This window comes from Anser cygnoides, chromosome 8 (genome assembly GCF_040182565.1).
Source record: "Anser cygnoides isolate HZ-2024a breed goose chromosome 8, Taihu_goose_T2T_genome, whole genome shotgun sequence".
NCBI lineage: Eukaryota > Metazoa > Chordata > Aves > Anseriformes > Anatidae > Anser > Anser cygnoides.
This window is the reverse complement of record NC_089880.1, coordinates 26,820,001-26,845,501: the sequence shown is the minus strand read 5'-3', so window position 1 is coordinate 26,845,501 and position 25,501 is coordinate 26,820,001. Positions and strand designations below refer to the sequence as shown.

Below are 25,501 nucleotides of genomic sequence, written 5' to 3'. Positions count from 1 at the left end.
GCACCGGGAGTTGTTTGAGACTTCATCTTGGGACACAGAAGTAAATGGAAATGGAGGTGATTCTCAGGTCCTTCAGGTATGGTGGAGATGAACTCTTTAAAGCAGAGCTAGATAAGGGCATAGGAGAAAACGAGGCTTGGAAAGAAAACAAAATCCTCCTGAAAAGGAGTAACTGCCACAAGATCCAGTCAACCTAAGCGAAATAAGTGGCTACTCGTATGTCATGTCAGTGAACAGTTGATCTTGCACACTAAGGACCTTTTGAGGAGGGTGTTCGCAATAGGACGTGAGCACAGTATAAGCAGATCTCTTACATGAAATCTGCTCAATTTCAGTCCACTCAGGGAGTGGATTGTGCATGTTCTAACCAAAGGTTACTTCACAGTTCTGCAGAACTTGCTTTGGCATTGGGTATTTCACTTTTACAATAATGAGCAGCATAGGAACAAGGAGAGGAGCTTTCAGTTCAGTGCCCTCTGACCCTTCTTCTGTTTTGCAGATAGACAATCATATTCCTGCTCCTCTTGAGCTCAGTTCAGTGGATTTCAATTATTGGTCATTTTAATGTCCACTCTCCCCCCCCCCCCCCCCCCCCCCCCCAAAAAAAAAAACAAAAAAAACAAACAAACAAAAACGGCCAATGCAAAAATGAACACACATATCCAGTGACGCTGTTGTTGTTTGTGTGAACCTATTGACTTCAGTCTTTTCTGGCTTCATATACTGTTCTTCAGGGAATGAGTTATTTGGAGCAGTTGGTTTATTCACCCCAAAACCCACACAACTGCTCAAACTGACAGGTAAAAAGGTAGGAAAAAAACAAACAAACAAAAAATGGGAGTAAAGGCAAGAAAATAGAACGATACAACCAGCAATATCAAGAAAATATATGGGACAACCGGCAATATAAAGAGAATGCCTTCCAGAGCAAGAACTGGGAACATGGCCTTGTGAAAAGACAAGAGGAGCTTTGGGGTAGGTGCTGGCTGGAAAGGGTTTTGAACCATGAACAAAGACTTTTTGTTGTTGTTTTGTTATGTTTTTTGTGTTCTTATATTTAGTGAAATAGAACTATGTGACCTAGGAAAGAGTTCATTAATTATTTCTTATTGAATCAGTTAAAAAAAAAAATAATATTAAGTTTGTTCAGAAGAGGATATTTTTAGTCCATCTTCCCAGCTAATGGCAAGTGTGGAACAGTGCCATAAAGACTTAACCTATTTGAATTCATTATGTTTTGGAAGAGAAAAAGGTTATTAGATGATGTTTGAATTTCCTGCGGAAGCTCTCGCAGACTGTGCAGTATGCAGCATAAAATACTGCTTATGGTGACTCTTTGCATGACTACTCTGCAATGGGTTGAAACACACAGGAGATGCATTTTTTCACTTATACTTTCATTTACTGCTTCCCCTGGAAGGAGAATTTGACCACCTTTGTTTATGGAGTTATTTAAAGAAAAAAACAAAGTTTCTATTAAAAAGGTTTCCCAGTGGTGTAACATCTGAAAATACTGTTTTGCACCATGGGATCAATGCAGATCCAGCCGTTGCATCATAGATCTCCACTAGCAATTCACTTCAAAAAAGTCCTTTCAAAGTCTACCATTTGCCCAACTTACTGTGCTTTAGCTTGCATGATGGAGCAGTCCGAGCGTGCAAACTGAATTCCATTAGGATCAAACTGAGTTAGAAGATAAACAATTTATAAATTCCAACTTCTGAAAGACATTCAGTCCACAGGACCAGACCAGAAATGGTCACTAGTGAAAAACCAGCAACATAAAGGGGTGCTCATCACCACCTGGTTTTCTCTGCAGATCTCCTGCTGCATTGTCTGGTGAGCTAACGTAGACAGACATAGCCATAGGCTACAACTTAGTGTTTTGCAGGAAGATATAAGGAGTGTAAAGACATCTCCTGTGGCACTTCAAGCTTAATCTCAGTCCACTACTTTTGGTTCATCAAAAATGAAACTGTCACCCTACCTCAGAGAATGCCCTCGTGAATTTCCCTATTTTTCCTTGGCCTCATGAGACCCAGCCTTGAAATACTAAAATGGACCTGTCTGACTTGACAGCTTACCTTTTGCACCAGGGATAGAAGTTGCACCATAGTGTTTTGTATTACAAAAAAAGGATGCTATTTCACCGTTCTGTCGCTGCTTTTTGTGCAGAATGTCAGGGCTTCTTCACTGCTGTTAGTCATCCCTGCCCAAGCTGCCTGGTGGTCACAGTCCTCAGCTGTGTGCACAGGGGATGTTCTCAGCTGCAGTGTAGCCTTTTCTCTGCCAGCCCAATGTCAATGCACAGAATAAAAAAGGAGCCAAGACCTTTTAAGCAGAATGGGTGAAAGAGACTGTTAGTTAAAGTTGAAATTGTCAACACAAAACTATTCCCAGATAAATTTAAGCACTTCTTATGCCTCCCTACTTTTGAATTATTCAGGAATAAGTGCTTCTTGCCTCAAAAGAGGAACTTTTTGTGGGTAAGTGCAAACAGTTTGTGCAAGACACAGAGGGGGAGATGCTGAACTGAAATTCTGTGGTTACAGATAAACTAAAGATTGCACACGAATATAGCTCAGAAGATTTCTAAAATAAAGGTTATTCTTTTAGAGTTGCCAAGTTCAATAGAAAGTAACCTGTCATCAGAAATGAATTAAATAAATTTAAGAACACTAAAACCTTCCTCTCTTTGTTTCTCCTAAAATAAATTGCAGAGATATTTTGGGTGCTGCATGTGACCCTGATGCTGTGAATGAGATCACTGAAATATTGTCAATTCCTAGGATTCATTATTGTGTTCTCCATTTCCTTTTGTTGGGATTGGAGTAAGGCATGTACGGTTACGCTGTGTGATACCAGCTGGTCAGGCTCATTGCCATTTTGTAAGTATGGCTTTCTAGGGAGGGAATATCACTTCCTAGCAGACAAATTGTAGAAAAATGTTCAAAGTCCATGTTCTTTGTATTCTTCTTTCCTTTTTTCTTTTTCTTTTTTTGGGGGCTTATATCCAATACTGTGAAGGTCTGGAGATATTTTTCTGTGGTTTCAAATGACAGTATCACAGAATCACAGAATTGTAGGGGTTGGAAGGGACCTCAAGAGATCATCGGGTCCAACCCCCAACGACAGTAACATGAGAATTTTCAAGAGAGCTACTAGATACCAGATTAACTATGTATCCAGCTACTAGACTGATCTACCTTTCCTGGAGAGGAAGAAGAGTGATGAGGGTTAAGGTCTGTGATGCACCAAATCTCTATGTTCTTCACATTTTTCCACCTGTTTCAAAGTAATATATAGAAAGGAATAACGTCTCAAAAATTAAATTCTCTTAATTCCAAAAGAATGATCCCTAAATACAAAATTAGAGTCTCTAAATGAATGTGGGCTACTCTGCACTGTGAAAAGAACATTTCTTAACAGAAACTTTTTCATTGTTGTCAGAAAACTGGAAGTCGGCTTATTGTATATATGAAATATTTGAATTTTTTCTGAATTAAAGCCATATAAAGTGGATTTGGCATAGAGTTTAGACTATGATGAAAGTCATATTTTCAACTGCAGTCTGAAGGAGAACATTTGGTGATCAGTGCTAGAGAGATTTTGCAATAAGGTGGCCTTTTCTGTTCCTAGAAGTTCCCAGTAAGGCTACCTAAATTTGGGAAGCTACTTGCAGTTACTGTGTGGCGTGTTTTCTATGAGAATATTGACAATCCAGTATGAGATGCATAATCACAAAAATTCAGTTACTAAGTTTAGCCAATGTTTAACAGACTGCAGTAGGAATTGAGATGTTGTTAACTGAACTTTCTCATCAGGTGTTTTTGTAACAGAACCCTTTTCAATACCCAAAAAGGTATAGTTTTCTTTTTAGAGAAGTACATTATTGGCATTGTTTCATTACTTGTTTTTAAGATCAGCTTGAAATGAGGAACACTAAAACTTGGAAATTAAATGTCTCTTCCAAACTGTTTGAAGTAGATGATAATTTTAGCATGCAGTCTGAAATAAGCATCAATCATCTCAAGACATTGCTATCAGAAGAGAACTGCAAATCCAATTTCAATTTTTTTTTTCTTTTTGCCTTGTTTCAGTTTATAGGTCAGATCTAGGATTTGGCACTAAGGGACGAAACAGACTGAATTTTCACGGATTATTATATGAATGTCAAATGGATTTTTTTTCTATTAATTAAATTGTTATTCTTGGTGCTAACATACATAGGTCAACAATATTGCACTTGCCTAGGATTTAGAATATATATTTTTACTTTTTGGTGTCTTTCTGTTAGTGTATGTTTTACACACTGACTTTGCATGACTGTGAGTATTCCTGTGGTTCCGAGGAGGAGCTGCTAGTATGGATCTGTAAATCAGTTGTTTTTTTTAGCATCTTCGCAGGGAAAAAATGCAACAGAATAGCTGAATATGCAAAAGAGCAGCTTGTGATCCAATAACTTGTCAAATAACCATCGATGCAGTATAGCTGAGCAAACTGTTTCAGTGTGTGCATATACAGTACGTATTTCTCTCCAAATTAATATTTGCATTTGAAATACGTGTAGTGCAAATACATGAAAAGTATATAACAATTAATAATATTTTATGTTTGATGTTTACATATTGTGTGCTCTGCATCTTAATTCGTAATGTTATCTGCTTCTTTAATCAGCTTGAATTAGTTCCAAGTGTATTGATTCAAAGAGATTTATTACTTAGCTATTAAGTTTTGGTAGGCATTTCTATCCTTGAAACAGGTTGGGTTTGGTCAGTAGTTAGCTGGCATTTTCTGAGGTTGCCATTTATGATGGCCTTAGATTTTGAAGAGCAAAAATTTCTTTGTCACCTTTATGATTGTTTCTGAGTTGTAGTGGTGAGAAAAACTTAGAGAATGTAACACTGATTTAGTAGTGGTTTCCAGCTTAGACCTGTTATGTGCAAACATGTTGCATAGCTTTAAAATGAAGGTGTACTTTAATCTGGTCTAGTTAAACCAGCATGAACTGTTGTGTGAATATTCTTATTTATCTGAAGGGCAGCGAGTTTTATTTTAACATAAACAGAGTAGGAATTAGATGGACTTAAAGCAAAGTAAGGCCTTGTCTTTAGTGAGGAAAAAATGCTTTGAATCCTGTATTATTTAATATGTGATAAATAAATCATAGTAAAACCCCTGTGTTTACAAAACACTTAATAGTCATATACATGCATCTGATAGAGAGCAAAACTTTGTTTCCTTCAGGAGTCCCATCTTCACTATGCAAGCAAGTAGAAACTACAGTCCATACTAAGACCAGCCCTCCTGGTTGTAAAGCAATAAAGTAACTCCAAGTGCTATAGTGCCAAATGTGGAACCTGCAGGAAACCTTGCAAGCATGCCTTTTTTTCAGTACTTTTACCACGTTAATATATTGGGCTTAATGTTTTCCCTCTAGAGACACATGTACAGGTGTGTAAGTAAGGATTTTGAAGACCTTTTATGGTCTCCATTGTATGTAACAAACAATTATTACCTTCACCATAATATTGAGTTTTTAAAAAAAAAAAAAAAAAGTGGCACATACTTTAGACATTTCAGGTCCCCTCCTGGATTTCTTTCCACAGTGACTTCTCAGAGTGTTTTTTTTTTTTTTAAAGCCTTGTGACTTTTTTTAAAGATCTTTCTCAATTACTTGTGTTATTTTGTTCTCCCACTTGTGAATTATGACTAACATACTGTAATGCAATTGGAATAAGAAGAAAAAGTGAGTTTTGTACTGCTTTCTTTGATTGCTTGGCAACTTAAATGTAGTGTTACACTAGAAATTACTAGAAAGTTCTGTGTTCATATCCATCATAAATGAAAACTTGCTTACACTTAAATTTCTGCCAATGCACTGTGTTCATTTTAATCACTGGTGAAACGATGATTTCCTGGCTAACTTTTTTAGTTCTTTGTCAGTTTAGTGATAAATGTCGCTGTTATTTAATAAATGTGAAAATACCACATTGTGATGTTCATGGTGTTTTGCAGAAGTTCAGTGTTGCAACAGTTTTTCTGTGGCCTAAGGGAATGAGTGAGAGAGGTGGATCAGTGTCTGTGCAAACTACAAATAGCTGTATTCCCCAAAAGAACCTGAGGATAACTTGTTTTTCCGGTAATTTTATCAAAAACGAAGACCTTCCACCATTGTAAATTTAGGGCCAATTCTGCCTTCCCGTCTGCCTGTGCAGATGATGTGCAGATGAGATGTTGGTCCCTCAAAACTGCCGGAGGCCTCCCTCTGGGAGCCGCGGCCTGCTGCCCCCTCACAGAGGTGCTCCCCGAGCTTGAGGGTGGCAGAGGGAGGAGGCGAGGATGAGCTCTTCTCAGCAGCCGTCTGCTCTCAGACTTCCGTTTCGGATCCTAGCTGGGAGTCAGTGTCATTTTAAAGCTGTGTTTAACTCCCTGTCATCCTGCTCCCCTCTGACTCCCCATGTGCTGCTTTGAAGGCAGCCCCTGGGGTCAGCGGCTGCCTGCCTTCTGCGGGAGCTGAGCCGCCCCTCAGAAAGGGAGCCCGAGAAGCAGCGCGGAAACAAGAGTCAGACAGACCTGTCAATGGCTTTTTCCTCCCCCCGAGTGTTAATTGTGGTCACAAAAGTTAAGTGCTTCTGTAAAATTAACATCTTGGTATTACGTATTTATTTTCCACCGTGTAGCTTCAATGTCAACCTTACTCAGCAGACAAGTCAAAACAAGAATATTTTTTCTAACTGCTGTTAGAGCAAGTCTCAGCCTGGGATCTCAGAAAATCACAGTGTTCGTTCTGGTTAGCAGCTGATAGGAAACAATAAAGATTTAGGGTTCAGAATTTAATTGGCACTGATGTTGATGCAGGAAGCACAACAGCATACAGTTTACTCTTGTGAAGCTTTATTGATTCTTTTTTAAAAGGAAAGCTCTGATGAAAGTAAAAAGAGGCGTTTAATTTGCAAGTATTTCTACACTGTTTTTTTTCTGAAATGTAAATGCGTTTGTATCCCTCTCTATCCCTCACAGTAAATATCCCTCAAGATCTCCTGATTGAGAGGTAGATACTGGAAAAACAAAAGCATAATATCATTTGTACTGTTCAGCTGATTCATTTGGATGAGATTTGGGCTTTCTTGCGTACGCCTTGGATTTACATCTTTTCTAAGTCTGATGTGCATTTGGAAGCATTTTAAACTATTGTGACATTAGTGTATCCTCAAAATCTTCATCACGAATTTTAATCTTACAGTGACCAAATTTGTAATACCACTCTTGAAGAGGTGATGATATGAACAGGAGCTACCTTTTTGCCATTGCCTGTAGACTAAAGACTAGAAAGAGATTTTTTTTTGTCACTAAGTCAAGTGACCTTTTGAACATCAGTGAGCAACTGAGGGTATTTCTTCAAGTACAGATTCATCCGATGCTTTCAGAATCTGCATTAAGTCAAACATATGCTGCAGTACTAGCTACACAGACCTCTGAATGACTTCCATGGCTTCCTTGCAAACCATGATAAATGTTGAGTCCTCAGGGCATCATCATTGGCACAGCCACCATAGATGTATTCATAGATGTATTCAATAGCTGATATCTCAGTCTCTGCTTTCAAAATGCTTGCTTGTTTGTTGTTGTTCCTTTTTTCGAAAAGACTGACCTATTTACCCTTCAGTCTGATCGGTCCCTTTCCTCCATAGCGTTGGTGACAGATTACACACATTTCTTTTGGTCTGGATTTACAATTTCAGATGCCTGTTTCTGTGACACTATTACCAGCAGCTCTTAGCTTTTTGTTGGCTTTCTGCCACCTCTGCAACCTTTTTTCCTGCTGCTCTTCAGGAATTCGTTTTCACAAGACATCTGCAGGCAAGCCTTTTTTGGGTCTTCCAATCCATTGGGCTTTAATAATGGCCTCTTGTTTCTGTAAAATCCTCTTTCCTTGAAACTATTCCAAATATCTAAAATGTCTACAATCTGAAAATGCGTTTCTTTTAAAATAGGGGGGTCCGAATGCCTTTGTTTTCACATTCATGGGAGAGTTTTGATGTTACTGACCAGGTTTCACTGCTTGAGGAGGTCAGTCGGTCTGTGGTTCTTAACCTGCCGGATTCCTCTTTGTACACCACAGCTCACCTCTTGCCCAAGAGCTGCTTTGGATTCTGAATGTGTCAGGACTGCTGTTCATGCAGGTGTTACTGGAGATCTTGGCAGATATCCTTAAAACCTTCTAGGTTGCAGTTAATCAAAGCTGATCTTTTAGTTCCAGAAACAACAAAAAGTGGCATTGTTATTCCAGACCTAAATGTGCTCTTCCTGATCTTTTCTCTTTTTAGCCTGCCTATGAGATGCATGCTTGATCCCCTTAAGTGCACCTCTAATTTTCTCCTACGTGTTCTCACATAGATCATGAAAAAGGTGATTCTGATTTCACTGTCCTATTGAAAACAACTTTAGATCCAGGGCGTCCTCTTTTCACTGGTGACTGACCAGCAGAATGTCCCAGTCTTTCTTTAGGTTTCTGGCTTGTTCCCAACAGACTATAACTGGTTCCTCTTCCCCGTCTCACAGCTATGCATCTCATGACGTGTGTGGGTGCTTTTGGGGTTAGAAGGTGCTTGCTTGTCTCCTGTAAAGCTGTTTGTCCTAAGAAGTAGAAGTAGTCCAGGAGACTCACCAAAACATAGTTAAATGACTGAGTTTTTGGTAAGTGTCTAGATCATTGTCTCTCATGGAAATTTATTCCTAAGGGGTATTGGGTTATTTCCTGCATCTGAGAGTGCAGAGCTCTCAGCTCTCTTAGCCACTAAATACATCTTTGTCACCTCAGCCCCCCTTCCCCATTAGTAGAAGCGAGGAAGGTTACAGCTCAAAACAGAACTTCATTTGCTGTTAGTTAACTGTCCTTTCTGCTCAGAGCCTTCATTTGCCATTGTTGCGGCAAGATTTAAAAAAAAAAAAAAATATTTTGAAGTATGTGAAAAAGAAAGACTTGGTATAACTTTCTTGTTGTAACTCAATAATAAGATAGACCGCACAGGAGCAATTCATTACTCTTTGCCTTTCAAGCACTTAAAAGAAAAACAGAGCTGAAAATATTTCTTTGGGAGATACTGAAATACCTCATTAGATCTTTCTTTTTTATTGGCTACTGAGGTGATAATTCTGTAACAGGAAGGAAAGCGAGGGTAAATTTTGCTTTGATTTATAGAAATGTGTTAATTTGAGCTGAATAGATTTTTTTTTTCTGATCTCAATATTTGTTATCTGTGAGTATTGTTTTGTAATACAAAGTTTCTACTTTTATTTTAGAGAATAAGTAGGATGGGGAATTTGCTAGTTCTCTGCAGCATTGAAGGTGTTTTTAGAGAAATGAGTAGCTGAGTTTCTAATAATTTTCTTCATTAAGTGCAATAGTGCTCACTGCTCATTTAAATTATAGGGTTGCATGTAGAGCTAAGACTGAAGAATGCAAAGAAAATAATATATATGTTTAAACAATGAAGGTAACCTTTATTTAAAACTTTGTTTCAGTGAGATGGCAGGTTTGTACAGAAGAATAGTGAAAATGGCCAGAACAGCTCAAGTTAGCATTTTCCTAAGTGGGCCTTACATTTTCTGTTGTTCTGCAGCATACAAACGGCAAGCTTTCTAAGACTGAAATCTACAGTAGAGGTAATTCCCTGCAGTGTTTTGGTCAAACACTAATGAAATTGCACTTATCTTACATCCAGGAAATGGTGAGTCCTGTCTTCATGAGATGGACTTGGTTATTTCAGCAGTGCGTGGTTTCTGTGTTGCTCGAGCTATTCCACTCTCTCAGAAGGCTGCCATTGAAGCTGCAGTGAATAAATTCTTGTTGCATTGGGAGAGACTGAATTGTGCAGTCCTCTGACTAGTCCAGATAATGTAGTTTTCTTTTTAAAATATTTGGAATTTTAACGGGAAACATGATTTCTGTGTTGTGGACTACTTAGGATTTTTAATTTAACCAGTTCAATTGTGGTAGCCAGTATCTTCAGGAAGAGTACCTGAACTACAGGTTGCAAGACTGGAGCCTTAGTGTGTATATTTCAAAAAAGATATAAATAAATAAAAATTATTAAGCTGTTTAAATTCTGAAAGTTCTGCCTTAAAATGTAGCATAAGTGATCCTAACATTTCTTAGATTTCTGCCAGTTGTTGCTGTCTTGCCCAGGTCCTGAAAGGTTTCTGGGTTATCTTCCTAGTCAAACATTCCCACTAATAGAAGTACCATTTGAATAACCTGGAAATTTTCAGGGAGTGAGAACCAATGGCGACATATCCCTTCTTAAGAATTTGAGTAGACATTCTGAATTTTTCTCTAGAATGTTCAGTATTAAAAGATGAATCTGGTGAAAGAACCCGTAAAGTTTTCCCCATGATGAAGAATGCTCTTCTCTAGACAGTTTCTGTGACTATTTTTTTTTGTCATCTTTTCTATCATAATGGCAGCCCAAGCATGGATGTGAAGCAGCTTTTGGCAGGAATGTGCCAGTATGTCTTGGATAAAAAGGTTAGGTTCAGTGAAATAAGACTTCTCTTCTTCATGAAATGGATGATGCTGCTTGTAAAGAAAGCTGTTTCATTAGAAAGGGTTCCAGCTTATTTTTATGTCCATATTTTTCTATCTACCAGTTTTATAAGTTCCTGTTGTTGGTTTTGCTTCTCATTTTTTGGTAACACTTCTCCTTTTCTTTCATGTGCAGAACTCAGTCTTCAGGTTTTCCAGTGTTGCTCTCAGCTTTCTCTGTTTATTTTAACTGTTCCTTATATTTTTCTGTTACCTGATAACTTCAAATAGAGAACAGGAGTTGGAAGTAACCCTTTAAAGCCTGAATAAAGGAAAAACATATTTTTTGACAACACAAATCTTACTCATTTGATCTCGCCTTCATCCTTTTTGTATTCCACAAATGTGTGTGACTTCTGTAGATCTACCGCTAGTTCAAGTGACGACTTGTTTGTGGAAAGACTTAGAGAAACTAAAGAAATATGAGCCAAAGAGTGGTCTTTGGTCAGGTTGCAGGTCTTCTTTTCAACTCTGTTCTATTTTTTGAAGGCATATGTTTAAACATATTTAAATATACTAAAAATACCTTTATTCATGAAACCAAAACAAAATTGTACAGCCTCTTTCAATGAAGGTAGAAGATACTCAGATTTCACCTTTGCCCAATTCATTTTGTTAACAGAATTTCATCTCTGTTTCACTCACAGACCTACTGTCTTTAACTTTTTAAAATTCTGGTGAAGATCAATTTTCACCTTATCATGGAAGAAGACAGGAGTGTAGTTGACAAATACCTACAGATGTTAATGATAATCATTCTTGTCCCTTATTCTCAAAACCCTTTAATATGTTTTCACCTGTACTGTGACTGCTGTTGAAGTGCAATCTGTGTCAATAAAAAGAAATGAAAGAGGCAGAGGTCTTTATATATTTTTAGTTCCTTTGTTTAAAAATAAAAAAGGCAAATTGAATGTCTGATTTCTTATCTTTTTATTTTCTTGATTTATTAATTTATTTATTAAAAACTATTTCATATTGACTTTGCGAATAATCTAGCTCTTACAAGATGTTATAATACACTTCTGAAAGCTTTAAAATTGTTTCCAATTAAATTCTATTTGGGACACAGGTACAGGGAAGCAGTCCTTTAAAGTAGTCTACTACTTTTATTCTATGAAGTATAGAGGGAAATATATAATTTTTGTACATTTTAAATATGCTTTAAATGAAAGACTTATCTTATTAAGTAAATGAGGGTGTTTTTTTGGTAGAAGATTCCATAGTTAAAGATGTAAACCTGCAATTTCTTGCTTCTATAGCACAACATAGTTCAGAGCTGAGATTAGAGAAACCCTGTAGAGTGGCTAATACTCGAGGGCATCCCCAACTAGAAAAGTATGTGAATTTAGGCATGGGAGGAAGGAAGGATCTGCTTTAAATTTAGTGTAGGGTCACTGAATCTTAATGATAGATTAAACAAGGGAGGTGGAATAATGAATAGGGGTATGCAATGTGTAGCACTAATACCAGAAGTCCATGGTTTTCACTGGTTATTTAATGTCTTTTCCCATATGTTTCTGAATAGAGCAGGTTATGGCAGGGATGAGCTAAGGAATAGCTTTGTTAGTGAGTTGTTAAATAGACTGAATTCTCTTTTTTTTTAAAAAAAAAAAAAGTATATGTATATTGGAGAGGTGCTTGTTAATAGTATAATCAGGCACCTTATGGGTATATATCTTAAATGTAGCAATATTAGTAACTAATTTTATTACTAACTGATGTGTGTAGGTGAAGTTCTGAAAATAGACTGTTCAGGTTGTCTGCATAATTTTATTTTCCAGTGTGAAACAGTCGTTTCTTGGTTAAAACAGATATGAGTTTCATATTTTTTCTGGATACTGTTGATGTGAAGATAAGCCCAAAAAGAAGTGGCAATTTGGTAGACATGAAAATGAGATGAAGAAATACCAGACATTTTTTTTGTTAATAAGAAGCTGAATAACAGCTCAGTAAACCTTGTTTTATAATTAGTTTAACTTGAATTTAAAATAATATCGATACATCATCTGTTGAAACTCAACCACATAAAATAATTTATTATATTTTATACTTATGGTGACCAAGAGAAATACCACAGTTCATTTTAGTGTTGGGTTCTTACTGAGTTCTCACATGTAAGAGTCTGCCACCTACTCAATACCAACAACCTAAGCAAGTCAATTGTTGAGTTATTGGTGGGCTTCTGAGTTAACCCATGTCTTCTTTTGTGTAATAAAGATACCAGCAGTTTTTTTTAGAGAAATCAAGATTTGCATATCATTTCTCTCTTGGGTTACAAATGCAATTGTAAGCTCCCTAGAAGGTGCAGTGCAAGTCAAACTAATGGATTTGTCCCGTCGTTCCAACTCTACAGTATTGGTGAAATAAGTACAATGTGTGAGACCTTTCAGATCTGTGGCTCTTCTTCCTTTTTAGATGCATCTTGTTGTCTGGTACTGGAAGCAAATGGACTGCAGAGAGAGCCTACCAATCTCTCTAACAAGCAGCAGACTTGCTGGGATCTTTAGGTGTAAAAGTGGTGGGAAGAAAGAGGTAAAGCACTGAAGCTGAAGGAGTATTGGAGGATTTCTCTGCAGTGTAGTACTGCACAACTTTCTGCACAGTAGTTCTGCTTTGCTTCATGAAATAGGTTTTATGTTGTCTCTAGTAGCAGTTAAATATGCTCTCATATAAATATTTTATCAGCTGTCTAGAAATGAGATAAAAAAACACATGACAAAATAGTGACGTTATGATTTGTTAAACTGAAACAAGGAGGCTTGCCACTTAAAATAAGGATCTTCTCTTAAGCACATGGGATTTAGGCATTTTATGATACTTTGAAACAGAATCAGATTTTATCCTGAAACATGTTCAGGAAGGAGTGGAAGAAGACACTATCAGTGAAATACATCAAGAGCATAAGTCTTGGTAGCATAATCTGAGATTTTCTGGAGAAAGTAGGATTGAGTCTCATTGGGTCAAAGCGAAAAGAAATTTGGAAGAGGAAATTTTTTTTTTCTTTTTTCAATATGAATACAATTTTTTTTTTTTTGCTATAATTAAATGCAGCAAAAAGGGAACATCTAATGTCCATTCATCTTAAATGGTAAAATAAGTGGTCATTTTATTGATATGACTGATTACTTTTGAAATGCATGAAAATGCACAAATAGGGAAGTGATGAAAGAGCAATACATGTATTTATCATGCTTTGGCTGTTGCAAGCCAGTTTCTTTTGAAATGAAGGTGAGGGCGTTTGTCATCAAATAAATTCGTCTAAATTCAGCTTTCGTTCAGAACATGACAGCCGTGAAAACGTAACAGATCTACTCTCCACTGCAAGAATCACATCCTGTCTCTCTCTCTCACTTCTACTAATAATTCATGCCCTAGAAATAATAAATATAGTAGTAATTCACCCTGCTATAGCTCAGTAAGTCAATTATTTCCTTAAAACAGAAAAATACAGCCACTATAAGATACAGGAAAGTATAATACAGACTTTTGCTGAGGAGTTCACACAATAATTCCTGACAAAGGAAATTAAATAGACTGAAAGGCAGTAGCTGCAAAATTACACTTGTTTGCATAGTAGTCTGAATATATGCACGTGATATGGACAAACTGGGATGAAACCTATGTGACGTGCAAATTTTTTCGTACTTTCTAACCTTTGCTTATATTTTCCAGTTACCCCATAGTGGCTGTGGCTTCTAGCCCTGGCTATGGTAGGTCTGAGAGATGTTGGGATGCACAGAAAGTGTATTTAGTAAAGTGTGTTTTCATACCAGTTTTAAGTAGCTTGAATTAGAGGTACTGCTCTTGGTCATGCCCTTAACTTCATGATTGGTAAATGTTAAGGCATATTTTTCTCCCAGTTACTGACTTCATCACTGAAGTAATATATTAGGAATATATGTAAAGTCTCGAAGTATGCAGACCATGTACAAAATTTTTGTCCCTTGGCGCCTGGCTCCCTCTCTTTCATGAGGTTAGCCCAGATGCAAAGTGTTAACCCTAGTACAGACTGTTATATTTAATAGATAGCTGTTTCAACTAGTGGCTTTCGTATGACTATTTTTTTAAGCTCCGAAGATGCGGAACTGATCTTACTAATTATGCTTGTCTACTTGCAGTGGTCTTCTAATCAGTCATTCATGGCTTCTTCCTAGAGATATCCTAATTCAGCTTGTATATTCTGTATATTCAGGTGAGGTGCTCTGTCTGGCTTCAGATCTGCTACAGCTGCACATACTGCTGTAGAGAATTTCCATCGTGCTTTTGAAGCAATCTGAAATCTGCTGAAAGGTGGTAAATAAAAGCAATGTTTTCTATAGCAAAACAAATGTCTAATTATTCCTAACAGGTATGGGATTTTGCATGAGTATGGACTTCCAGAGTTGTCCTGCTGATTTTAAAGGGGACTTAAAATGTTAATTTTGAATGGGGATAAAATCCTTGGCATTTGGCAATTTATCAACATTTTAGGACATAAAAGCAGATAGACTGTAGCATTAGCAATCTCTTTTGGTAACTTTCCTGTGGCAAATTAATATCCTTCCTTGGGGGAACAATATTAGAGACTGTATTTGTCCTTTATTTTGGGTGCTTTGTCAAAAGAGCAGTTGTCTCCTGTTAGTGACCTGGTAATAGATGACTTAATATCACTTGTCTGTTCTCTTTTATAATGCACATGAAGGTCAGTTAAAAGAGCCGTACCGTTTCATTTGTTTTTTTAATAAGTACGTTTTCTTAAATGACATGTCTATGGAATGGAGAAGGAAACTAGGACTTCAAAATGTGTCTCCTCTGTGTCAGCACACTGTTTAGAACAAAACAAACCCGAAAGACTTCAAGTATTATCATCAGTTTTATTTTGTTAGCAGAAGTCTTTAAGGCATTTTCAAACTAATTCATAAAATTGTTTTGCCACTAAGTCTTTGTTGTTTGATCTCTTTTAACCCTAATCACATCTTCCTTTCAATTTCTAATGTCACAGCTAGCTCACACTCTTAATTCTTTCATGCCCTATTTCAACCTTATGCTTGTGTACTGCTAAAAAGATTTTTCTTTTAATACTCATATCTCTTGCCTCAATTTCTTAAAGATGTGTTTTTCCTTCTTCTGTAAGAATTTGTTTCTTCTTCTAACTTTCTATTAAAAAATTCAAAGGGTCATGCATTCTTAAATTCAGAGGGGATTATCACAATTAGGTCTCCTAGGCACTACAAGCAATGAATCATCATAATTATGTAGGCTGAACCTTTGGGGAGTGCAGGCCATATAGCTGCAATCAGTAACTTCTGCATCAAGTTCATAAGATTGTAAGTTGCATTTAGCTGTAACACTCTTCTAGAAGGATACCTAGTTTAGGTATTTGTGGATGGAGATCAGCAAAGAGGCCTTTTACTCTGTAAAATTAAAATGCGCATGTATGCTGGCAGAAAGCGAAGGTTGAAACAACATTTTTAATGCAGTTAATTGCATACAGAATTCAAATTTCTCTCAATATAGATATATAGAAATGTCTCTGCTATGCTATCACAGATCTCACTATCCATGACTTCATTATTCCTCTCTTTAAAATTTAGCAAGCAATTATCTTTTTTTTAAAATAAACAATTCTTATTAAAGGTGTTTCACTGTATCTTGCACATCCTGCATTGCGTATGTGTTCGACATTGTGTGGAAGTTTAATTTCTGATATTCAAATTTCTGATATTCGTGCTCAGTATCCTTAGTATGTCCAGGTAAGAGATGGTGAATGAGCAAAATGAGATGTGTAGTGAATATAGCCAAACATTTGTGACTTGCTGCAGCCAGGGAAGAGGGTAGATCCAAAGCAGTCGCAAAAAGTGGTATCTGGTAGGTTGGAGAGCTCAGATTAAGTCTGGTGGAGAAGTTGGGGCAGGAGGTGGAGGTTGGAAAAAGGTATGTTTGGATCAGAACATAACTTGCTAAAGCTTTGAGGGGGATATCCCATGTGCTTGGGATATCCATCTTTTTAGATTATACTATAGGTATGTATTTGGATCAGGTAATCTGGAGGAATTCACATAATAATGATCAGTGTAATGTTTAATTGAATCCTTGTTCTTATTTTCTTTTTCAAAATGTGCAGTTTTAATATACAAAAATGTACTGGTATTACCCGCTGGATTTTTTGTAGATTGTGGGATTAAGATGTTAAATTGGCAGAAAACTATTAAAAAACAAACTAAAAAAAATAAAATGGCATCCAAGATTGTTTGATTTGAGAGAGGTTTAAATATGAGTTCCAAATAGTGAAATCAAGGATTATGAAGTATGAAAAATTGTGAAATCTATGAAAGTAATTTATTCATGACATTTTTGTTGCTGAACTGAAATTGCAGGATGCCTTTTTACAAGTATTTACAAAATGTGATGAACTTTAAATGTGTTATTTAAATCTAAGTCATCTGGTAATGCCTTCACTATAGATGGGCTTCTGATAACAACTGTTACGTAGGGGTAACTTAGAGGTATTCTAAATCTATTTGAATAAGTGTTATGGTTCACAAATACAGCTCAAAGGTGATATAAAGGGAGTAGGTAATCTCTCTCTGAAGGTGACATTCTGTCAGCTGTAGACAGAACATGGCCAAGTAGCTTACAGGGAAAAAATACAGTTTTTGGAGTTTAGGACACTTAAATTTTGCCAATAATATTTTATGTAAGTAATTTGGACTGTATCCAGCCCTCAAGAATTTGCTACAGTAAAATTAAATTAACATTTTTTGTTGAATTTTCCACACTGAATTATTCAGCTTTCATTCTCTGCTGTGTTCAAGACATGTTTAATGACTCAGTGTAATGGACCCGAATCTGGGGAAACAAATCTCTAAGTGCTTTGTTGGGGACCAAAAAAATCCTTATGCCTTTCTAGAAGAAGGGTATTCTGGGGAGTTTGTTCTCATGTCTAGTATTCTGTTTTCCTAAATTAGATTTTTTTTTTTCCTAAAAAGTTATGGTGAATCATCTCTCTAAGTTTGTTGTCTCCTTGCAGATTTTTTTCTCCTGAAAATTTTCCCTTCGCCATTTCAAAATACGTAACAGCAAGATAATGAATTAACTTCACGTCCGCCTATTCAGCCACTTAAACTTCCTTTCAGTAGTTACCTGTTTCTCCTTGCATCATTACTCAAACTGAAAATAGCATAGATTACTTATTTTAAATTACTAATTTCTTCCTTAGACATGGGAAGCTCTTATTCCCCATTTCCAACAATTAGTGGCAAAATTTATGTACGTCAATCTCTTTTCTAGATATTGCAATTAAAGATTTAGAAGCATCAAAAATGCATTTGTTGGCTAAAACTTTAGCTTACTGAGGAAAACTTTAAAATTACAAAGCGAAAGATAAAATATTTTGATTAGAAATATATATTTTTTTCCTTTAGATTACAATAGAGTGAATTGAGTAAATACGCAAATGGAAATAGTTATTTTAGCATCATGAGTCTTCCTTGGAGAGTTTCAGTGCTTTGCAGTTGTTGAGAAGCAAACACCAGTATTTTATAAAGTCTGATTCTGACATCTTAATTGACTAACTGGAAGCATTACAGAATTTAAAGTTCAGTCAGCTGTCAGAAAGTTATCATTTCATGTCTTTAGAGATGCGGTACTGCTTGTAAAGAAAGGGCTAGTAACGTGCTATATCCTGCTTGTGGCTAGCTGGCTAAAATACAAAATAGTTTCTCTGTTTTGGCTCACTTTTTCTCTCCTAACCTCTTCCATTTCTGTCCTGCTTCTTTACTACTCCTGTGGAGCACATCTGTGCAGCAGCTTGTGGCAGAGGTGTTGGTTCAGAAATTCTTCCTCTACTCTCACATCCCTGTATCTCTAGTAGTTTCAGGTAGTCCACAGCTAACAGAAATTACCATTTTATCTGCCCCATCTTCTCTGTTCAGAACTACCGATAACATCAGTAGCCTTTCAGCCTCAGTGCTTTATCACCTCTGACACTTCCCTGTGTGTGGAAACCTGGAGATGCGGTGTCCCTGCTTCCCGTGAGTTGCTGCCAGAGCCGTGATGCTCTCCACTATCTGTCCTTGGAACATGTCTGTTCTTTGGCTGAGGTGTTAAAGGCTTTCCTCTGTAGTCGTGATGATTATCACTTCAGCCATTTTTTCCCTCTTTTTTTTCTTTTTTTTTTCTTCACCAAAATGCTTTTGCTTACTTTGCATTTCTTCCCGTCACTGCCCCATCCATATCATTGCTGTCCCCTGAAAATTGTACTTGCTTGTCTTGGCTAATTCTCTGTTACAATGTCAAAGTCAAGATTCTCGTTTTGCTATCAAAGCCCCATGCAACCTTGCTCTGTCTGCGTCTGATCTAATTTCCCTGCATCCCCCAACTCACATTCCACATTCCTCACAGTCCTCTGACTTTATTGCTCCTTTTGTCTTCCTTTCATGCACTCATTTTTGCACTGTCTTTCATGCTGCCTATGTGCCTGGAACAGTCTTTAGCATCTCAGCCAATTTACAGCTTTGCATAAATTATATTTAATAATAAGACTAACAAAAGTTCATTATCTACATTATTTCAATTAACTTTGTACCTGCATAAGCAGAAAACAGCCTGAGGGAAACTACTGTTAAACTTTGTTGTGATTTGTTGTGATTCAAAGATACAGATTCAGGCACGACACTTCTTTGATGATTCAGCATATTTAATTTTTTTTAAACAATTCTCTAGGTGTTAGACTTTTTAACAGTAAATTTCGGGTTTTTCTAGTTCAGAAATGTGAAAAAAGCTTTTTACTCCTCATATGTGAAACCACCAGCAGGTCGTCATCATATAACCTGGTACAGAATTCTCACCCTGTTATCTATTTATCTATTTTATTTCATTTCATCCTTACTAAAATAGTTGTGGAAAGGCTTTGAATGTTACATTAACTTCACCTCTGAAAAAAAAAAAAGTATCTTCTGTGTTTAACCCTGTTTTTTAAAGGAATATTCTTACTTCTTAAAAAAGCAGTGAAAGGTAAGAAAGTAGGACTCAGCCTGTATCTGGGAATTTTTCTCAGTCTGGCTACTTCCACATACAGGTTTTTAGAAACATCTTTTAATATGCTGACTTTGTTCTAATAGCAGAGAAAATGAGTAAAGGTAAAACTTCATGTGCTTCTCCAGCACCTGGTACAGCTGCAAGGCAGGGCATTCTGCAGGAATTAATTATACTTGCATAAAAATTCATCTGAAATATTTGTGTTGGTTTTTTTTTTTTTTCATTCCATTTAAACACTTGTATTGATACTGTTCACAGCTGAATTGAGGAACCAAATAAATGTGCCTCTAATTTGTTTTTAAATGATTTAGTATATTCTGGAGATTATAATCTGAGGGGTGGCTGCCATAGTAATGTGCCAGTCACCACGGCGTCTGAGCATTATGAAAAGAAATTCTGCGCTACACAAAGACAATACCACCAATTAGTATTTCTAACTGATCAAAGCTGGGGAACCAAAAAGTTTGCCAATAAATGTAGCTCAGTGGATGGCACTGGAAGTTAGTTAGATTTACATATACTTATAAAGATTTCAGTCTTCCTATCGACACCATGGGAACTTTTAAATGCAAGTTTAACAGACACTTCTTCCACTCACTGTGCAAACTGAATTTTTTTCAGTTGCATGAAGAATGTGGCCATAGGTTTTTATTTTGCCGATGTAGTGAAGAAGCGTTTTATGCTTATGTTTAAAATGAATATTTATTTTCTCTTCACATATTTTTTAATTTTAAACTGAAATTGAAACAATTAATGAAGAAAAGGGAGCTTCTGTAATTGATTATTAAACGTTTCTAGTTTCTAAAACTTTCGCACTCTGCTTTCTTGATACTATTCTCATTACCAAATAAACCTAAAATTTAAGTTATTTTAAAGCAAGCCTATTTTATCTTAAATAATTGTGTCTTCTTGTTTGAAAGAGGACTACTTTGGCAAGGATTCAAAATCCAGCTATGATTTTAACCCAAGCAGTTTATTTAATCAAACATTACTCCAATAAGTTTTGCATGGTCTCCTCCCCGACCAGCCCTGTCTAGAACAACTAGTTTATCCTGCGACGAGTTGCTCAACAGATGTCATTCTGGTAGAATAATGCAGCAGAATACTTGAGCCTTGGCTAAAATTACTTCAACTTTGATCACTTTTGTTCAGCACATCAGTCTGGCATTGTGCTTTATACCAACATAACACTTTACCCCGAGCATGCCTTTCAAGCTTAGAATAGCAGAGGAATGTTATTGAATTCAGTGCAGTTACAGATGAGTTAATGAAAGAAGGGAAATACTGTTTTTTTCATAATGCTTTTCTGTTGTGCTTTGGAATTAAAAGGGAATTTGAGGAATGTGACTTCTGAGTTATTTATTTTTACCTCTGAAGACTTTTTGAAAGCAATGTAATGTCGTTCTATTGATCCCATGTTTCCGTAAATAAGTTTCACTTGTTATTTCAAAATAGCTCTTTTTAGAATTTAATATTGGGAAAATACGACTTTTTAATGCGTAATTGGAGAATGGTTATCTCACAGAGATGCTTTATCCTGGTATTTACTGCAGGAAAACTAAAATAGCAAGAACCATATTCTTGTGATCACAGCTCAGTATTGTTACATGTTGATGGGATGTTGTGGGGTCAGTACTGAGTAATGACATCTCTTTACCTTGATACTACTGTGAAATGAATACTGCACAGCAGGCCAGCCTCTTGTTAAGAAGCACTGAAGAAAGGCTGTTTGTTTTGAACAGTAGGAATGAGATCATACACCAAGTTCTATAGAGTTCTGTCTTCCATAATTCCATTTTTCACAGGTGCGTGTGTGTGCATACACACATATACACAAAGATGCCCTATATATGTATATTTGAAATGATTTAAATAAATGTTTTTTGTAATTAAGCTATATTTGTATTTTTAAGGCATGACATTCTTAAATATGAGGAAGCACTAATACAAAGTACACTTTGGTTACTTAAAAATATATCAGTATTCTGTCTAAAACAAAATGTTTTTGGTTTATTTTTTTAATTAAAATATAGCTCTCAAAATTTTGATTTAAATGTAGTTACCAGATCAGTCTCGCTGCCAAAACTCCTGAACAAAACCAACATTAACATAAATGTTATGTGGCATATATGTAATGTACCATTTACGAGGAACTTTTGTAATTTCCAGTTGACACGTAACCAAGTGAAAGGCTAAAAAGGTCATCAGAATATGCTGTTTGCGATAATAGTCCTGGCATTTGCTTCAAGTCAAGTCTTACCCATGTGCCTTAATATCTTTTGGTTTAATGTGTCAAATACTTGGTTATTCTGTCTGCTGGCATCAGACTGTGTGGCCTCGTAGAGCTGGGAACAGGACACAATTTGTGACTTCCTGAGATGTTCTGCTGAAATGTTATATCAAATGTTAGTAAAAGGTATCAAACCTAATTTTTATTTATCTGAAAATGTTCTTTTGGCTGTTGTAAAGGTTGTTGAGGTCTTCACTTAGAAATGAAAGTAGATCTGTGAAGGCAAGGGAGAACCACACATTCCTGTGTAGCAGTTTAATAGAAAACAAATCAAAACCCAGCAGTGTTTGCTGTAAGCCTTGCATTGGTCACAGTTTTGGTGGGGCAACTTTCACGTGTGCTTGCTGCTTCTGCAATCCTTATATTATTATCTTATTATCTTTATATAGGTATTATACAGAATTTGAGCTATCACTCACTAGACAAGTACAAAAATACTTCGTTGAGGTTTTAATAAGTGCTCATCACAAAACTTCTGATGAAACGCATCAGTTCTTCTTTAACATGTGTTAATGTTTTTGAGGAAAGAGTTTTCCGTGTTTACCATGCTTTGTTAACAACAAATTTTGAGTGATATTTTATAGTTTTTTTTTCTCTTTAGCAGTTTGTTCAATTGCTTATGGCAGCACTGTATTTTAGTAGTGTTGCATGTAAACCTCTGAAACGGATCTGAACCTTTGACTGTTGGAGGAACCCATTTTACAATAATTGGAAAAGAATCAAGAACTTTGTAATTATGATGAAAATGATTGTTTGCCTATATGCTTTTGATGGTACAAGTCCTGATTTTCTTTCCCAGGTAAAGCGGAATGTGTATGACCTAACTAGTATCCCTGTCCGTCACCAGTTGTGGGAAGGCTGGCCTCCTTCTGCCACAGATGACTCAGTAAGTAGCTTTGGTTCTCGTTTCATTTCTTGCTACAGACAGCTGGTTTTAGCTGTATTTTGATCAGAATTGCACAATGACTTTTATTGACCCATATACATACGACAAAGCTTTTTACTGAAAGATGCAAATACTAAGTTATTGGTTACTGAAGCACGTATCAATAGAAATTATTCACGTGTCAAATTCAGTGTATGTTTTAAACTACGGGAAGTCATTGTCCCTAGACTGAAGCAAAATTGCACATAATTTTGAAAGTTGAGAAGGACTATTGCAGGGTTCAATCTTCAGGAAAAAAATCCCATTCTTTACATATAGTCTGAGTAATCGATTCGTGGATATGCTTAAGCACGCGTCTGACATTAAACAGGCAGGTTGAAATCAGTGGAGAGTATCTTCTTTGGTTCTTATAGAACCAATAAGAATATATCAACATTTGCAAGATTGCATTTTGAAACTGTAAGTATTATGTATACAAGATGCTTCAATTTTAAAACATATTTTAAAGCATTTATTAGTACCATTATTTAGAAATAGAGCGTAATATTAGCTGAGATTAACGTACCCTCAGTAATGGAATTAACTATAGAGAATTGCCTACAAATTCATGAATCTGTGGGATTTAACTGCAGAGTTCTGTTAAACATTAGACTTAATTCCTTGAATGGTTGTCCCTACAGCATATTTTACATCATATCTTTCAGTTTTGCTCTTTTTTTTTTTCTGGTAGTTCCTACTGCCAGCTGGTGAGGTTCACCTTTATTTTTAGGTTTCTTTTGTTTTTGTTTTTAAACACATAATTATGTAGCTTTGTTGTATGCAGATGTCAAGACAGTGACCTGAGAAAAATATAGAAAAACTTGAGTACTTTCATTTTTATAGAATCACATATATGAACTAAGTCTATATCCTGAGTATGCTACAAAATGAAGATGGAGTTACGATTTGCTGTGTCTGTATGTTAGCATTATCTTCGATGCATTACTTTCTACTCTCCTGTCCTTTTCTACTCCACTTCTTGTAAAAGAAGATTTGCTCTTTGTACACAATTGCTGTGTTTTTTTTCCTCTGGGTAAAGGATTTACGCAAATTAAAAAGAAAAATGCAAAAACTGTCCAAATTTCTAGTATAATTGTTAAATGTCTGTAGTAATGTTTGCAGAAATAGTAATTAGGTTTGAGAGAGGTGGGTTAATCTTTGTCCATGTATTCAAGAGCATATACAAGAGTTTAGATATAAGATCTGAAATAACCGCATGTTGTTGTGTGGTAATTAGTCTTTGAAATTTGGATCCGTTTTAACATTTTATTAGTTTACATTAGCCCAGAGAAGAATTGGAAACTCAACCCTTCTAATCTGTTTTCCCACAGCTGTTAGGAAAAAACAATAAATGATGGGAAAATTTTTCTTTGAGTAGGATATCTTGCATATGTAAAACTCATAAATCAGTTTTAAGTCTGTTTTTGCAAGTGACATTGTTGCAGGTGAATTTTTCCCCTTTTCATCTTTAATGAAATCGGTGGATGTCGAGTCATCTGCTCCAAAGCAGGAGAGTCCTCAAAGCTCACTGCTAGAGTCTGCCACAGCTGAGACTTGTCAGCTGTGTAAACAGATTGGAATGTGTTACCAACAAAAATATAATTAATTTCTGTCTAAAATTAGAGGCAGTAGCTTACTATTTATAAAGATTTAATGCTAGCAATGACTATCTGCACGTTTTTTCCTCTGCACGCTGGAAATATTCAGCAATAATTACTTAAGTAATAAGTAATGATCTCCCTCGTTAAGTGACAGATTTTTTTAAAACACTTTTCCCATCGTTTTTGTGTGCTGTATTGTGTCGTGCACAGTCACAATTAAAGAGTTAAAGACTTGATTAAAATACTTTTTCATTTACATTTTATGCAGCATAAGAAATACTTTGTAATACCACAGGAGGTTTTGCAGTGCAGTTCTCGTTAACCTTTGGCTTAGCAAACAGGACAACTAAATAGACTTGGCATAATTGGATTCCTGTATCATCTTGAGTCTCTTATGAACCTGACAGACTACGGTCTTCTGACATTATCAGGAAATTTAGTGGAGTCAATAGTCATTTAAAACATTGTTGCTTCGTCTCCCCTCAGAGTTAAGATACGTTCTCTGCTTGTGCTACCTAATGAAATATGGGATACTGTATGAATTGTCAATAACTCTTTTGCACGCTTTCACCAGGGAAATAGGTACCAAAACGTCCCCAAGTAGGAGAATGTTTTCATGCTGTGATGCTTTAATTGTGAGAAACAAGGCGTACATAGTCTGTGGAAATCTCATTTCACCATTCAACAAAGACACGTTTTTAGCTTTTATTGTGCCTGAATAACTTTAACACCGTGAATTATGTCTGTTCTGCTCATTAAAGTTCAAACAATGTCAATGTATGAGTTTAAAATATTTTTTTAACAAGTTTACATAAGTAAAACTTAAATTAAGTCTTTAATATTAATTAATCTATTTTGGAGGTATGTCATCAACTGATGCAGTGAAGTCTTGAAAATTATCCTAGAAAATTAAAAAATAATTAATTTGATTTAAATAGGTTCATGGTTTGTTCTCAATCTTTGTTTATTTTGGATATCATGACAACCTGAATGTTACTGAGCTTATAAAACGAAATGCGTTTTTGAATTTTTAGTGAATTATTCTGGCTTGGTTTTCATTTTCTTTGTTGCATTGGCTG

General features: G+C 36.1%; 1 protein-coding gene across 4 annotated transcripts in view; it reads left to right on the top strand.

The window, feature by feature from the left end:
• FAF1 (Fas associated factor 1) overlaps nt 1–25,501 on the top strand; it is a 164,917-nt gene that overhangs the window by 59,964 nt on the left and 79,452 nt on the right. For all 4 annotated transcript variants that reach the window (XM_048061903.2, XM_048061902.2, XM_067001861.1 and 1 more), the window contains one exon: nt 22,696–22,782. In XM_048061903.2, coding sequence (XP_047917860.1) covers nt 22,696–22,782 — 87 coding nt within the window. The remainder of the gene's footprint in view (nt 1–22,695; nt 22,783–25,501) is intronic.